This window comes from Physeter macrocephalus, chromosome 8, assembly GCF_002837175.3.
Source record: "Physeter macrocephalus isolate SW-GA chromosome 8, ASM283717v5, whole genome shotgun sequence".
Taxonomy (NCBI): domain Eukaryota; kingdom Metazoa; phylum Chordata; class Mammalia; order Artiodactyla; family Physeteridae; genus Physeter; species Physeter macrocephalus.
This window is the reverse complement of record NC_041221.1, coordinates 42875637-42893418: the sequence shown is the minus strand read 5'-3', so window position 1 is coordinate 42893418 and position 17782 is coordinate 42875637. Positions and strand designations below refer to the sequence as shown.

The 17782-nt window shown below is 47.4% G+C and overlaps 1 protein-coding gene across 1 annotated transcript in view; it reads left to right on the top strand.

The window, feature by feature from the left end:
• The first annotated feature begins 6970 nt into the window (after nt 1-6970).
• Nucleotides 6971-17782, top strand: part of MTMR12 (myotubularin related protein 12) — a 69656-nt gene continuing 58844 nt past the window's right edge. Inside the window, exon 1 of the mRNA XM_024121828.3 lies at nt 6971-7124. Within this exon, the coding sequence (XP_023977596.1) occupies nt 7044-7124 (81 nt within the window). The 5' untranslated portion in view covers nt 6971-7043. The remainder of the gene's footprint in view (nt 7125-17782) is intronic.

Here is a 17782-nt window from a genome sequence, read left to right as displayed (position 1 = left end):
CATCCTCATTTTTATAGGCAAGAAAATTGAGGTCCAAGAAGATAAATGCCTGCAGGTCATGCATCTAGTAACTGGGGGAGGCAGGACCTAAACCCAAGCAGTCTAACTCCAGAATATTTGCTTTTTTAAAAAAATTTATCTTATTGGAGTAGAGTTGATTTAGTGTTGTGTTAATTTCTACTGTACAGCAAAATGATTCAGTTATGCATATATATATATATACATTCTTTTTCATCAGCATATTTGCTTTTAACCACTCAACTTTACAGCTTCTACCTAAAGAACTTTCTCATTCTTTTTTACAGATGCATAGTGTCCCATTCTATGTCTGTACCATAATTTATTCAACCTAACTCTACTGATGAATGTTTAGGTTTTTCCCCAATCTTCTGCTGTTACAAAAATTGCTGCAGTGAGTAAGCTTGGATAGATGGCATTTCACATGTGTGACTCTTCATGATACATTTTTAGAAGTGAAATTCCTAACACAATTTTTGATGGCTATTGCACAATTGCCCTCCCTCTTGCCCAGGAGTTATAGAGGAGACCATCCCTGCTTTCAAGAACTTCCAGTCTTATTGGGAGAGGCTGGGAGACAAGTCACGACAGACCATCAGTAAACCTTTATTTAAGGAATAAACGAGGATTAAAGACCTAAACGTAAGGCCAGACACTATAAAACTCTTAGAGGAAAACATAGGCAGAACACTCTATGACATAAATCACAGCAAGATCCTTTTTGACCCAGCTAAATGGGACCTAATGAAACTTAAAAGCTTTTGCACAGCAAAGGAAACCATAAACAAGACAAAAAGACAACCCTCAGAATGGGAGAAAATATTTGCAAATGAAGTAACTGACAAAGGCTTAATCTCCAAAATATACAAGCAGCTCATGCAGCTCAATATCAAAAAAACAAACAACCCAATCCAAAAATGGGCAGAAAAGCTAAATAGACATTTCTCCAAAGAAGATATACAGATTGTGAACAAACACATGAAAGAATGCTCAACATCATTAATCATTAGAGAAATGCAAATGAAAACTACAGTGAGATATCATTCCACACCAGTCAGAATGGCCATCATCAAAAAATCTAGAAACAATAAATGCTGAAGAGGGTGTGGAGAAAATGGAACACTCTTGCACTGTTGGTGGGGATGTAAATTGATGCAGCCACTATGGAAAAATGTATGGAGGTTCCTTAAAAAAACTACAAATAGTACTACCATACGACCCAGCAATCCCACTACTGGGCATATACCCTGAGAAAACCATAATTCAAAAAGAGTCAGGTACAAAATGTTCATTGCAGCTCTATTTACAATAGCCAGGACATGGAAGCAACCTAAGTATCCATCAGCAGATGAATGAATAAAGAAGATGTGCCACATATATACAATGGAATATTACTGAGCCATAAAAAGAAACGAAATTGAGTTATTTGTAGTGAGGTGGATGCACCTGGAGTCTGTCATACTGAGTGAAGTAAGTCAGAAGGAGAAAAAGCAATACCGTATGCTAACACATATATATGGAATCTAAGAAAAAAAAAATGTCATGAAGTGCCTAGGGGTAGGATGGGAATAAAGACACAGACCTACTAGAGCATGGACTTGAGGATATGGGTAGGGGAAATGGTAAGCTGTGAGAAAGTGAGAGAGTGGCATGGACATATATACACTACCAAACATAGGGTGGATAGCTAGTGGGAAACAGCCGCATGGCACAGGGAGATCAGCTAGGTGGTTTGTGACCACCTCGAGGGGTGGGAGAGGGAGAGTGAGAGGGAGGGAGACGCAAGAGGGAAGAGATATGGCTTTGTTGTAAAGTAGAAACTAACACACCATTGTAAAGCAATTATACTCCAAAAAAGATGTTAAAAATAATAATAATAATAAATAAATAAATAAACGAATCAGACTGTTAACTTGTATATTTGTTACCAACCCAGGTTCTTGGACTCTAAGCAATGAAGTTGATAGGAGGCCAGACGAGAGAGCGAGAACAAGTAGCAGGTCCTCTAGCTCGCTCCCTGAGTTGGGGGCAAGCTGGCCCTGTAAATGGGGTGAGGGTCGCGATGGGTGGGTGGGCTGCCAGAGGGGTAGCGTGGGTGGCCTGCCCACCCCTTGGTGGTGTTGTGTGTAGAGTGCATACGCAGAGCCCTGCTTTTGCTTCTGCCACCTCAGAAGTGGCAGTTGGGTTTTGGCCTTTTTGTATGTTGTTCATAATTTGCCCCAACTGCCCATGCGTGTAGTTGTTTTTAGTCCCTTAATGTTTCTTTGTATTCAGATCCACGAGGAGATGTTTGTCCAGGTGCAAGCACTGCTTCAGTAAAGGGTCCCAGGTCCCAGCCTGTCTCATTTTGAAGAAGACAGAATACAGATCATAGAGTAGGCTCATCAGGCCCCCTACCATGTGGCCAGTTTAGGCTGTGTGTTTGTGAAAGAAAACAAATCACCAGGTAGCCCTTGTTCACAATCACTGAGTCTCCCCAGCAGGCCCTCATTTTATTGCACCACAAGGTAGAGAACGATTCAAATGCTTCTTAATCCAGATCTGTTCCTCACCATCTTCAGGGGAGGGTTGGAAGACGCATGGATGCAGCAAGAGGTTAAGGAATTTTCTATTTTCAGTGAAAGAAGAAGGCAAGTCTTCGCCATTTGCTAAAATTGGAATTTGGCAAGTGGCCATTAAATAACACGTGCATTTTAGTCCTCCTTGAATTTTATTTATTTATTCATTCATTCGTTCATTTTTATTTAAAAAAAAATCAGGTCTGGGGCTTCCCTGGTGGTCCAGTGGTAAAGAATTGGCCTTCCAATGCAGGGGACACGGGTTCGATCCCTGGTCAGGGCACTAAGATCCCATATGCCATGGGGCAACTAAGCCCACGTGCCACAACTACTGAGCCCGCGTGCCTCAACTAGAGAGGCTGCGTGCCGCAAACTACAGAGCCAACGTGCTCTGGAGCCTGTGCGCCACAACTAGAGAAGAGAAAACCCGCGCACCACAACTAGAGAGAAGCCCGTGTGCCGCAACGAAGATCCCACGTGCCGCAACTAAGACCCGATGCAGCCAAACAAACAAACAAATAAATAAATCTTAAAAAAAAAAAAAATCAGGCCTTAGTTTGTATCCAAGCGATTTTAAAAGTGCAGGCTCTAACCCGGATGCTAGAGTTTGAATTCTCGCTTCCCCTTCTTACTAATCAATTGCTGCCCAGGCTGCTTTTCAGCGAATACCCTTTCACTCAGGTGCAAATATTTATTGAATCCCTACTATGCTCCTGGTACCTATCAGATAAAGATGAATAACACACACAAGTAGGCTGCTTCAAGTGACTCCCAGGAGGAGGAAATGCAAATATCCAGGCTTAACTACCTGCCGGGGAAAAATGCTCCCCCCTTGTGGGAGTACACACTTGGCTTCAGTTTGTGTGAAGAAACAGCACTGTCTTTGGTCTGGCACTCATTTCTTTGTGAGCTAAGATTTGTTCCTATTTATAATTCTCCAAGAGAGCTCAGGGCAGCATTAGGAGAAAGGAGTGACCTTAAACTAATATGTGTAAATTAAAATATTTCAAGGTCTAGGGGCCACCATCTGCGGTTATTAATAGATGGAGAATTATTTGACCTCAGCATGACAGGGATTTTTCAGTCAGCTGGGAGGGACTCTCCCAGGAAGATTTGATCCACACCCTAAAGATCAAGTGAAAAATGTGCTGATAGCTGGAGAACCTTAAGAGCAAGATGGAAACAGATGTTAGCTTATTCTCCGTCCTCACCCCCTTCCTGCTCCTTAAAGAAAGTGCGGGCTTTCATCAGTGAGCAGAAAACGCCCCCGGAAGCAGCAGCCACCCTCCGTCTTTAACACCGTTTCTCACTTGCTGGCTATGATTTCTGAAACTGTATGGACGCAGTGGCTGCATCAAGTTTCCAGAGTCGTCACATTGCAAACCCACTGGATGCTCAAGAGCAGGATAAAGTAATTACTATACCGCAGGATGGTTTCAGGAAAATTTGATGTGGTGGATTAAAAATAAAAGCCATTATCTCTAGTCCAAGGATTGGGCCAGAGGTTAAAAACAAAAACAAACAAGGACACAAACAAAACCCCTTTGTTTAACAAGGTGCCACAGATCATCATCGGGAGAAGTCACTTTTCTTCTTCTTCTACAGTCCTGGAAAAGGGGTAAATTATGTCCTGCTTGGTGGGATTGTACTGTCAGCCAGCACCTGTTTAGTTCTTGCTGCCTACCAGGCATCGCCTGGATTACCTCGTTTAATCTTCATAACAATCCTCAGCCACATTGACATAGTTATTACTGTTGTTATCATCATCCCAGACAGAATCACAGGCACAGAGGGATGAAGTAACTCGCCCAAGAACACAGATAATAAAGGGCGTAGATATGGAGCTGCCAACCTAGGGCAGGGATGCCTGCTTACCCCACCCAGAGACATGGGAAGGGGTTGGGGGGCTGTGCCTGACCCTGATCATCTCCTTGTCAGTGTCCAGGCACCCGTGGGGGGGAGGGGTGGATGGCGATGGCAGAACACAAGACTTCCCGCTCACTACTCCCCCTCTGATGAGGAGGCCAGGTTGCCGCCCCGACGGAGGTAAGCAGGAGTCTTAGGTTTGGCTGGGGAGGGCCAGGGTGCCAGGGCAGAGTGGGTACCCAAGAGGACTGCGCAGGAGGCTCCAAGACCCCTGGGCTTGTTCCATCGTCCCATCACATTTCACTTAAAAAACACAAATTTGAAGATAAAATGATTCAGAATTTGAAGGCCGCGACCGCAGAGCATTAAGCCCCAAGCCGTTCTAAGTGCGGGCCTGTGTGACTGCACTAGTTGCATGTCCAGGAAGCAAGCCCTGGCCACAGGCACCCCACGCCAACATACTGACTATGGTCAGTGGAAGATCATGGAAAACTGAAAAGTCAGAATGTAAAGATTTGTTCAGATTGTAAAAATCTGCCCTGCCATTTCACTTTGAAACGTAAAAACTGCTGTGAAATATAAAGTGCTACTCTTAGTCCCCACAAGTAGCTTCATTCCCGACACCTCCCTAAGGAGCGTCTTTCTCTATGAAGCCTGACTTGGCCTTCCTAAATAGAACCGACCACTCTGTTATTGTGCTCCTTCCTAATCTGTGTAATTATAATAATGTTCGGATCTTGGGTTTAGGAATCAGACACACCTGGGCTGGAATCCCAGCTCTGTCAGTGACCCGTTGTGAGACCGGGGCAAATTACTTGCTTCTGTTCTTCTTCTTCTTTTTTTTTTTTTTTTTTGGTATGCGGGCCTCTCACTGCTGTGGCCTCTCCCGTTGCGGAGCACAGGCTCCGGACGCGCAGGCTCATCGGCCATGGCTCACGGGCCCAGCCGCTCCGCGGCACGTGGGATCTTCCCGGACCTGGGCACGAACCCGTGTGCCCTGCATCGGCAGGCGGACTCTCCTCTCACTGTTGTGGCCTCTCCCGTTGCGGAGCACAGGCTCCGGACGCGCAGGCTCAGCGGCCATGGCTCACGGGCCCAGCCGCTCCGCGGCACGTGGGATCTTCCCGGACCTGGGCACGAACCCGTGTGCCCTGCATCGGCAGGCGGACTCTCAACCACTGCGCCACCGGGGAAGCCCTGTTCTTCTTCTTGAGGACTGGGATAGTGCAACTCTGGTAGCTCCAGCCGTGCTGTACAGGATAGGTTGAAGGATGGCAATCAGGTTGAAATGAGACCACAGGACTTGTCCTGAACTATGTTTTCAAAAGTAAGCACATTCGGGGATATGGGGACACATGTATGCATATGGCTGATTCGCTTTGTTGTGCAACAGAAACTAACACAGTATTGTGAAGCAATCATACTCCAATAAAGATCTATTAAAAATAAATAAAAGCTTGAGAGATGAAAAAAAAAAAGTAAGCACATTCGTTTTCACTCAGATTTTATGTTTATTTGGCCTGGCTTTGGTGCGCGGGAGGCGGGAGGGGGCGGTCATGGAGATGAAGAGGGTAAAGAGCATTAGCCATTGATGAGACTGATGCTTACCAGGGTCTGACACGGAGAAAGTTAACTGCAAATATTTATTATTAGTTTTTTCCACTAGACTGAGTTTCTTGAGAGCTGAAACTGTATTATTCATCTGTGTCTATCATAATGCTTGGTACCAAATGTCGAATTTAAATGAATTTTCTTTGCAATCGTCACTAAAAATGAGGGTTTTATCGATAACTTGGAAGGGTGAATAAAAGAAATCTCTTAAGGCCTTTTGATATTCTGTTAGAAACGGAAAGATTAAACACAAAAAAGTTTCAGAAAATGAGGTCGACAAGGCCTTTTATGATCAAACATTCAAACCCATTCCTAAGTGCCTAGCACTTGGTCTGTCTCATTTTTGTCTGTACTTAAAATAGTAAGCCCGAACATCATTGATGGGGGTTTGAAACTCACTCATTCAATCGGTGAGATTCGATACACTACACTTTCGGAAGTTTTATTCCAAAACGGCAAGGAAAAAGAAGAGAACGACTGCAGTGAACCAATGCTCACAACTTCGTGACCGCAGGATCACTTGGCGACGGCGACATTCTTGCTATCCAATCGCCGGGGAGTCCGGAGAGAACGCTCTCTGGATTGGTCAGAAGAAACATCTGTCCAGGTTCATTCAAGAAGGGACTTGACGTGGGGCTCGGCCCGCAGAGCCTTCTGGCCAATCAGAGAACGCATGGGGGCGGGCTCTGCCGCAAGAGGGTGGAATGGAGCCTACCTCGGAAGGCGAGTATCCTCCAGGCAGACCGGCCTGTCGCCAGGGGAGGGGGCGTGGCCTCCGGCCGCGGGTTCCCGACTGCTTGGGCCTGCGCGCGGAGTGGGTGGGGCCCGCGTGCCTGGGCGGGGCGAGCGGTGTCAGGGGCGGAGCCGGATGCGGGCGGTTCCGCGGCCGCCGCTGCCCTGGGGATGGGCGGAGCCCCAGCCGCCAGTGCTGGTGGCCGCTGCGAGCGGCCGCCTCTGCTCCCGCGCGTCGCTGCTTCCCAGGGCGGCGGTATGCTGGGGAAAGGGGTAGTCGGCGGTGGCGGCGGCACCAAGGCGCCCAAGCCCTCCTTCGTGTCGTACGTGCGCCCCGAGGTGAGGGGGCGCCGCGCGGGTGGGGCGTCGGACTGGAGCGGCCGGGGCGAGGGGCGCCAGCAGACCCTTACCCGCCGCAGGAAGAGCCGCGGGCGCTTCCTGCCCGGGTGCCGGAGGGTAGCCGAGCGGAGTGAGGCCCCCAGGGGCGCGCTGGGCTTCCCGGCGGGCCCGGCTGGGGATCCCCGACGCGGGCAGGCAGGTGCTCGAGTGCAGGGCCCGGCTTGCTGGCGACCAGATGAAGGGGCCCGAGCCGGGAAGGTACTGCGGCCCGGCACGCTCCTGGCTACAGTGGAGGGCAGCTGGGTTTGGGGCACCAAGAGAGGGGAAGAGCAGGGACGTCTGGACCCCCTTGGGGACCTGCCCAGAGCCTGCAGTCCGGGCGGGTCTGCCCTGCCCTTGGAATTTCTCAGTGAGTCTGTAGGGCTTGCTTATCTCAGCTGCTTGCTTCTAAGAGTGCTGTTTGATGCCGCTGGCGGGATACCGTGCGCTGCTTTCCGCTTCCCATCAGCACTGCAGGGAGAAAGTGTGGGTCGGTCCAGGCCTCAGTCAGCCTCTACCTCTTCCTTGTGAATTCCCCTCTGGCGCTTCTTCTCCCTTTCATTTCACCCCCTCACCATCACCCTTTCGGCCCCCCGCCTGCTTTCCTCCTGGAGTTTTACTGTTAAGTTCATTCATTCAGAAAATATTTTTTGAGCTCCTACTCAGTGCCAGGCACTGTTCTAAAACTGCTTGGGGGGTATACATCAATGAACAAAACAAAGATGCCCGTTCTCCCGGAGCTGACCTGAGGGAGAGAGGGGTAAACAATGAATAAAATAGGTATAAGTAAATTATGTGGTATATTAGAAGTTGAAAGTATCATGGGAAAAGAAAAGACCTCCTTCTCCTCCTTGCACAGTGGCATTTGAGCAAAGACTTGAAGGATGCTTGGGATCTGAGGGAAGAGTCTGGAGTGTTGGAGGGCCATCAAGGAAACCAGCCCTGCAGAATCCGGTGGAAGAGGGGGAGAGTCCTAGGAGAGGAGGTGAGAGAGGTTACAACCTGTAGGCCTTGCTGAGGGCTTCTTGAGCAATAGCTCCCAATCCAAATGCGTAATTAGTTGCATTTTCATTTTGGATTTCTGAAGGTTTTTTCCTGCTCCTCTCTCAGCACTTTATTTTTTTTATTTTTTTATTTTTTTGCGGTACGCGGGCCTCTCACCGTTGTGGCCTCTCCCTTTGCGGAGCACAGGCTCCGGACGCGCAGGCTCAGGGGCCATGGCTCACGGGCCCAGCCACTCAGCGGCATGTGGGATCCTCCCGGACCGGGGCGCGAACCCGGTTCCCCTGCATCGGCAGGCGGACGCGCAACCACTGCGCCACCAGGGAAGCCCCTCTCAGCACTTTAAACAGCAATGTGCAGAAGCATTAGCGGACTCTCCGGCTGTCTCCACGCCTCTGTAAAGCAAAGGCAGGTGGGCTGTGGATGAGAGGGCTTGATCAAGGACTGCTTCTCTGAGACCACCTGTGGCCTGAAGGCTTTGCATATATACCCTTAAATTCAAATGTGTGTCTTTTTTTCCAGTGGAGAGTACTCTTGAAATGGGTCTTATTTTTAGTTCTAATTTTTATTTTTTATTATTTTTTATTTATTATTATTATTCTTTTGCGGTACGCGGGCCTCTCGCTGCTGTGGCCTCTCCCGTTGCGGAGCACAGACTCCGGACGCGCAGGCTCAGCGGCCATGGCTCACGGGCCCAGCCGCTCTTGGCATGTGGGATCTTCCCAGACCGGGGCGCGAACCCGGTTCCCCTGCATCGGCAGGCGGACGCGCAACCACTGCGCCACCAGGGAAGCCCTAGTCCTAATTTTTAAATAAAACCACTTCCTCTGTAAGTGCTTGATAAGGAGTCAGCGTCATCTTGCATATTCAGCAGACTCTCCTATAGTATAGATGGTAAGAAATGTGGTCAGTTTCTCTTTGTGTCTTTTTTGATGGAGACCTGGTTGAAACACAACTGATCTTTTAACCTTTCCTCTTTAGGGAGACTAAACTACAAGTGGAAGGTCTTCTGAAATGTGGCCAGAGTTCAAGAATGTTCACATTTTTTATCCACCAGGAGCACATGTTGTAATTAGACATGTTTACCCTCTTTGCCCACAGCTCCTGATATATTTCCTTTGAGGGATAATTAGGGAAGGGGAGTGGTTCAAGCCCAAAATAAGCCTGAAGTGGTCACATTTTTCAGATCCTTACAGTTGGCAGTTTTGTTTTCTTGCAAGAAAATAGTGCTGTGTAGACACTATGCTTCTTTGTTGAAATCTGTCTCAAAAAATATTTTGTAACAGAGGATAAGGCTCTGACCTAAATCATGGATGGTTTTTAGAAGATAAGGGAATGAGGGAGTAAGGAGACAATTTGCTGTTAAGTACAGTATAGCTTTTGCTAGCTCTTACGTTATGGGAAATGCATGTGAATAGCTTCAAGGTATAGCCTGTGTGCCTCTGAGAGCACTGGGTCTGGTAACCTTCTCTTGACTCAGTAGGAGTCCTTCAGAACACTTTTCTGAAGACTGTCATTCTGCTGTTTCTATTCCTTTCCGTCACACTGCCCTCATCTTTACTGCTTGTCACGTGTGTTTTCCTATCACTGTCTTCTCTGTACGCTCTTTGTTTTTGTTAGCTGGGAAGTCGCAATTTCTCACACACCTTTTTGCTGGTAGATCACTAAGCTTCCAGAACACCCTTCGCGCCTTCACGGTGTAAAGTGCCTTATGATACCTGTGCCTGGTGATAAACTTGTTCTAGGCTGATCAGCTCTTAGAAGATTAAGCAACAGCTGCATTCTGTACGCCAAAGAAGCTATCAAGAGCCAGCACTTTCTGTCAAAAACAGAAGGCTTAACTGGATAAAGTATTTGAAGATGATGCTTTTAAACATGATGGCTTATCTTTTTTGTCTTGTGATCAGAAAGGATTGGCATTGGACAGCCTAAAGTGAGGGGTGGGAGTTGACTTCACCGGTTAAAATTGGATCTCTGCCACAGTAACTTGGATCTTCTGTCATTGATTCTCCTAAATCAGTGAATGTGAAAGTTAAAATCCTGAACTGTAATTTAGGATCTTTGCTCATGTTTTGTGAACTCTGCGCAGAGGGTTGCAGATCAGTAAATTGCATAAATGGGAAGCTGATGGTTCTGGAAGCTGAGGTGAACAGGAGGGAGAGAGCTGGGCCTGTCTTGGTGGTACCCGATGGCTGGTGCTTAAAAACATCTCAACACCTCCACCCCAGCTTAGCCTCAGACACAAGGTGCCTCTTTGCAGGGGAACCCTGGATGCTGAGCTCTGCTTCAGGGAGGTGTTTGCTTATAGTTTGGGTGCCAGATCCACTTTTCTTATTAAACAAAACACCTGTTTGAATTATTATTATTTCAGAAGTCGAAGTGTTCATTGTAGAAAAATAGGACAATATAGATAAGCAAACAACTTTTTTGCAGAAAAATTATAAGTTTATTAACGACTTGGAATGTATCCTGTCAGATACGTGTGTAGGTGTATGCATATGTTTTTTTACCAAAATGGGACTAATATTGCTGATCACATTATTTTGTAATCTGCCCATTTCACCAGAAATGTATATTGTAAATGTCTTTCTATGTCCATTGTTAACCTATAACTTCGTTTTAAATTAGACCCCTTTTCCTCAACAGAAACAGACAGTGTGATGGGGAGATGTTAGGTTGCACGAAGAGCCCAAGAAAGTAGTGTGGTTTTTAAATGGTTTTCTAGTTAGTCACCTTCTCTGGTGCCGAATGACGATTCTGATTCTTTAAGACTGTCAGTTCTCTGCTCAGTTACCTGGAAATTGTAAGCACGGGTTTGGTAATTCATAGTGGTTAAAAATGCTTAGTGTCTGTACCTGGCAGCTGGTAAATAAAGGACCCTTAGGTGATCCTAAGAGAAAGTTCTGATTTAATAAGAGCCGGTTCCATTGTGATAAGGGAGCCGAATAAAAGCACCTCAGGGTGCTTGTGTGTTGTTCTCTGAAACTAAGACCGGGAAAAATTCAGCTTTTAGAGTTTGCTGTACTTGTGCCCGTGTTTGTGTGGTATTCCAAATATGGTTAAGATGTACTTTCTAGTTGAGTTTAGGTCAGTGCTTGACTTGAATGTACTAATAATAGTTATTAATTACTTAGTTGTGGATTTTTAGACTTGGAAGAGAATTTAAAGATGATCCACTCCACCCCTGAACTCTTCTTCTGTTATGTCGATGTGGAAATGAGGCCCAGCGGGGTTAATTGCCCTGCCCGGGGTACAGTGTTGTTGTAGAACAGAGTTAAGAGCCGTCTCTGGAGGCCAGCAGTGCCTGTGGCTAAGCCAGACCCACAGCAGGTCAGGAAAGGTTTTATATAGATGTGGGGAGAAAAGGCAAGAAGAGACATGAAGATTGAGAAGGGTCCAGAAAATCCAGATTTAAGAGCCGATTTTTTTTCTTCTTATTGATCCCTCAGGGAAAAGAATGCATTCGATTGCCTCTTCCTCATTTAAGGCCATTTCTTTGGGTGGGGAGAAGGGAACCCATGATCCTGAATTCTTCCCAGAGATAGGACTGCAGGTATATACCAAAATAAACCAAGAATTCACTGATATTCATTAGGCACTTCTGTGTCCCAGAAACTGCTTATTTCATTGCATCTTCATCTGTCTTATGTGGCAGATACTACCATTACCTCTCTTTTTTGTGTCTAGATGTGGAAAGTGAGACCCAGAGAGGTTAAGTACCTTGCTCAGGGTCACAGCTGGCAAAGGTTGGTGCCAGAATTTAAACTAGGGCCTTCTGACTCCAGGGCCATTCTCTTATCCCTCTATTTGTGAATGCAGGGAATATCATTAATGAAACATGCTCGTAGGCATGCCTGGTGTTTGCACGCTAGAGTGCTTTCTCATTCCTGTTCTCTAGCAGCGGTTTCTTTCTTGGCTTTTGTTAGGTTCTCCACCAGGGGATTGTGAGCAGATATGGGGCTCGTTGGCGATACGGCTAATTTGTTCAACAGATATTTATTCAGCACCTACTAGTACCAGGCACTATTCTAGATGTTGGGGATCCAAAACAGATGAAATGATTGAGATTATTTTTTGGTGGAACCCTATGGCATTGGACTGCTAACTTTGATGACTGATGGATCGATGACGCGAGGAGATTGGCTTAGCCTAAAACAGACCTCCTTCCTCAGTCCTAGCAATAAAAAATACCTTTTAAAGCAAAATCTAGACCCATTGCTTTAAGACTCTATAACGTTTTCTCCATTCCAAACTAACTTTTTAATGGCAGAATTTTCTCCTTCAGCTTAGAGGTCATCCATAGTGATTTAACAGGCCATTAAAGGACATTAAAAGTTCTTCCTTAAATGACCACTTTCTTAGCTGTGGCTTGAGCCTGAAGATCTGTCCAAATCTTCCGCTTTTTCTCTCCTGCATGTGCTTCCTGCGGCATCTCCCTGGGTCCCATCCAGCACCACACAGCTTCTGCAGATAGAGCACCAAAGATGTCATGAGGCTATTGTCAAGCAACACTTCCTGCAGCCCATCAAGCAGCTGCCACACAGACAGCCCCCGTCTTAGCCAGCCTCTCTTCTGCGCCCTGCTTCCGTCTCTGAAGCTAAAACCAGCACTGCTGTCAAAATCTTAGGCTGTGGGGAACCCATGCTTAGAAATTTAAAGTTCTAGATCCTTCTCTGAACATCCTCAACAGAATGTTTGATATCCTTTGACTACTTCCACGTGAAGCCGTTCTATGTCACAGCGTGCTTTAGAGAGAACTCAATTTTGGGGGGTCAGAAAATTTTTTTATCACTATAAAAGATGTATACCTTATTTTTATGATAAAGACAATGTTGCAGACTTCGGAAGTTAGAAAAATAAAGCTACCTATCATTATGCTACCCTAACCAAAGCAGTTATTTCCATTTTTTAGTTGTCTAGGCTTTGTCTGTGTCGTATATGGTTGCACTCATAATATGTGTAAAAATTTATAACCCGCCCTGCGGTTGTTGTGTTTGAAGGTGGCACCGCTGATCCGTGTCAGCAGAGCAGAAACTTCGAGTCGTTTTTCCAGCAGGAAGCCTCCCTCAGTTTCTCATCCAGTTAAGCTTGTGACTTCTGATGTGCTTTATTTGGAGGACAGTGGGTTTGCAGTTTAATGAATCATTTACAATAAACTTCTTGAGGTAGATTAGGAGGTAGGATTGAACTGGAATAATTCTGCTAACCTCTAATATTCTGCTGCTTTGGAAGGCAGAAGAGAGGAGGTGGAAATGGAGAGGGACTCCAGGAGGGACCGAAGCTGCCCGAGAACTGGAAGGGCCCTGGAAGGGCCGCAGGGCTTCCCCCTTTCCTTAATCCCCTCTGCATACCTGGGGTGTCACCCTCCAAGGAGAGCAAGCACTTGTCATTGCTCTCCCTTGCTAGCTGTGTGTGAGGCCAGTCCTTTAAGCCTTGGTCATATTTCTACCCAAAAAGTGGGAATAATAATACCCATCTTATCTGATAGGTGTATGTGAACATTTATGAATCTGAGCTGTGACTGTGCACACAGAGCCCTCAGCAGAGTGCTTGCCGCCTGGGTAGCCTTCAGGAGATGTGGGCTTCCATTGTTACTTACTCAGGAGCCACCTGGATGGTTTCAGAAAGTACTTAATCGTCAATCTTAGAATACAGGATCTTTCCCAGCTAAGGTATTAATGACAGTGGAATATTTAGTTGTTGTGGTTGTTGCCATGGTATATCATGCCAGGAAAGTTCACTGTGGTAACTCTTTCTTAGAGTATTTTCCACTATCTCCGAAAGTTTCGTTTCTTCTTTTCTTTGTTCTTTTATACGTTTGAGAATGATTTGATTATATGTAAAATTCCAAACCTAATGAGAACATTTAGCAGTTGACTTTTTTCATTGTTAACATTTGGCCTTTGACATTTTGCTAGATTCTTTCTGTGGACTTATTTTTTCTCTTCCCTCATTTCTGAGTCTCTCTCTCATAGGCCAGATTTTGTCCATCACATCTGGTCAATGACTTACTTAAGATACGAGTAAATAAAATCAAATTACCTCTGGGAGTAATAATTCTCTTTACCTACTTCAAAGGCAGTTGCCAGACTGTGCTGTTTTGATTATATATGTAAACGCTTTTCCCTCCTGTGCCCCTTCGTCATTCCTTGTAGACCTGGCTGGTGGGCAGCCTTTCAGAGGTGGCATCTAAACCGTCACTTGTTTGCTTTGGGGGGAGAGAATGGCTTCAGCCACGAGAAAAGCAGGGCCTGTGTATGAAAGCGCTGGCCACAGTGGTGAAATATTTTGAAGTCTACCTTTCCCTTGTGACAGATTGCCAACCCTTGTTTTAGGCAGTGGTCCTGAGCTGCTGGGTATTTTGCTTTTGTTTTTGCTGAGAGAGTTTTTTAAGATTTCTGAGAATGCATTGGAAGGGAATGATCCCAGTCTTTTAGATGAAAAATCTCACTGTGTTCCTACCTTTTCTCCGTATATAAAATTGAATTCGTGTTTTGCTTTAATTCCTTGAGATCCACTTCCCAGTGTGACTTCACCTCTCCGAGCCTTCCTTTCCTCACCTGTGGCACTGGATGCCCGTCTTCCCGGCAGGCTGATTTTCAGCATGAGAAGAAATACCACGCACACCCAGCTTGGGACGTGGTACGTGGCAGATACTCAACAACCGCTAGGTGCTTTTATTATTATTAACCATAACTTGAATCAGAAGAATTCTTGAGTGTGTAACTACCATTTGCTAAGCACCGTGTTAGAATTAGGAATGAAAAACAAAATGGGGGGCTTCCCTGGTGGCGCAGTGGTTGAGAGTCCGCCTGCCGATACCGCGGACACGGGTTCGCGCCCCGGTCCGGGAGGATCCCACATGCCGCGGAGCGGCTGGGCCCGTGAGCCGTGGCCGCTGAGCCTGCGCGTCTGGAGCCTGTGCTCCGCAACGGGAGAGGCCACAACAGTGAGAGGCCCGCGTACCGCGCAAAAAAAAAAAAAAAAAAAAAAAAAAACAACCAAAATGGGCAGTCTGTGCACTCAGGAGGCTCACATTCTGCTGGAGAGATGGCAAGTCGACAGGTGGCCGTGACGTGCAGAGGTAGGTGCTGCCTGCTGATGAGGGGGGAGCACACGATGCTCTCGGGCACGGAGGAGGGCCCCTTGCTGCCTCTCAGCAGCATCTGGTCTCATTGGAAGGTTGCGTGGGACTTGGAAAGGGCAGCGTTGACGTGGGCTCGGCCGTGGGGAGGAGGAGGAGGATGCAGTGGGCATGTAGGAGGCACAACCTGAAAGGCTTACAGGTGCGTGGGGACCAGGTGGTCAGACCATCTGTCCTCTTCCCTTATATAAGGTGCACGCGGAGGTGCAGGTGAGGCAGCTCCTGAAGAGTAGAATCCAGGGGCACCACTGGGACACGCCTGTTGTTCCCTCCTTTCTGTGGATGCTGCTTTACACGTCCGTCTGTCTCTTGGTGAGCCTGTAGGCAGCTTCTCATTTGCCCCAGTTCCTCTTGCTCCAAGATCATGGAAAAGCTACTGCCCCAAGGCTTTTAGCTCTCTGCCAGCTACTCGGCTGACCTAGTATTTACATAGCAGCTCTGGAGGGGGACCAGGAGGGGACGCACAGAAGGCAGCGCCATGTGTTTCTGCAGCTGCTATTGGTCCCATCAGTTAGCTTCAATGATAAGACTCTGACAGCCCCATGACTGCTCCCTGACACCTTTCTTCTAGCGCCTGTGCGCATTCCAGCGCTGCCCTCTTCACTTTCAGTGTGATATGTGGGTTAGGAGCATGGCTTTGGAATTAGAGCTTTGCTACTTGCTGTATGGATTTAAGCTGGGTATGTAACTTCTCTGAGCCTCAGTTTCCTGACCTGTGAGATGGGAATGAAAGTAATAGTATCTAACCCATACAAGTGACGTTAGTCTTAAGTGAGGCAATCCGTGGAGAGTTGCTAAGTCAGTACAACTTGGCATGTAGCAAACACTTATGAAATGTTAACTGCTGTAGTTGCTGTTACTCTTCACCCCAGAAGCTGCAGCTGTGTGTCTTCCTTCATGTGTTTGTTTCTTGGGCCACCAGAGCAGGTCCCGATAATGGCAAGACTTGACCTACGTTCCCTTCGAGCATTGTTCTTCGCTTGCACTCTCAGAGGCTTGTGTCTGGAGCCAGGGGTGCTGTCCCTCTTATTGGACCCTGCCATACCCACGTGGGCGCCCTTTCCGTTTCCCCTCCGGCACCGATTTCTTTTTCAGTGAGTTGTTTCATGGATTCCCTCTCTGTCCTCCTGTAACAGTATCTTCCCTTGTCTCAAGGGCTTCCAGGAAGACCTGGGGTTTGGGCAACGTGTTAGGTCCTGGGCCTGAAACTCCAGTTCGGCTCCACTTCCCTCCTTCCTAGCTGCTGCCAGTGGCCCCCTCGTTCCCCCGTCACGTGTGGTCCAAGCCAGTCGCAGTCCCCCGGGTGCCCTTTGAGGGGGGCCTCTGTGGTGGTCTGTCTTCATTTCCATTGCTACTCTTCCTGCTAGATCTCCTCTCGTGCCCGGGACCACCGACCACAGCTGCTTACCTGGCCTCTCCACCTGCCGCAGCCCCCTTCTGCATCCCCCTCCCCGAGACACTCCTCCCGTCACGGCCAGGCTCCTTTTGGATGCAGCCTTCATGTGTCATTTTCCTATTAAGAGTCCTCCATGCCCCCCGCCCCTTCCACTGTTCCAAATCTTAACGCACTTTCCAGGCTAACCCCAGGTTCTGACTGCTTCTGGTTTGTTGAAAGATAAGTAGCTTGGATTTGGGAGCCCTGGGCTCTTTTCTTTTCTGTGTGTCCTTGAGGGAGCCCCTTCAACCTGTTTGGGTCTCATTTCCTGATTTATAAAGTTGGATTAGGCAAGTGTTTTTATATTTTTTTATTTATTTTTATTTTTATTTTTTTTTTCCGGTACGAGGGCCTCTCACTGTTGTGGCCTCTCCCGTTGTGGAGCACAGGCTCCGGACGCGCAGGCGGGCCTGAAACTCCAGTTCGGCTCCACTTCCCTCCTTCCTAGCTGCTGCCAGTGGCCCCCTCGTTCCCCCGTCACGTGTGGTCCAAGCCAGTCGCAGTCCCCCGGGTGCCCTTTGAGGGGGGCCTGTGTGGTGGTCTGTCTTCATTTCCATTGCTACTCTTCCTGCTAGATCTCCTCTCGTGCCCGGGACCACCGACCACAGCTGCTTACCTGGCCTCTCCACCTGCCGCAGCCCCCTTCTGCATCCCCCTCCCCGAGACACTCCTCCCGTCACGGCCAGGCTCCTTTTGGATGCAGCCTTCATGTGTCATTTTCCTATTAAGAGTCCTCCATGCCCCCCGCCCCTTCCACTGTTCCAAATCTTAACGCACTTTCCAGGCTAACCCCAGGTTCTGACTGCTTCTGGTTTGTTGAAAGATAAGTAGCTTGGATTTGGGAGCCCTGGGCTCTTTTCTTTTCTGTGTGTCCTTGAGGGAGCCCCTTCAACCTGTTTGGGTCTCATTTCCTGATTTATAAAGTTGGATTAGGCAAGTGTTTTTATATTTTTTTATTTATTTTTATTTTTTTATTTTTTTTTCCGGTACGAGGGCCTCTCACTGCTGTGGCCTCTCCCGTTGCGGAGCACAGGCTCC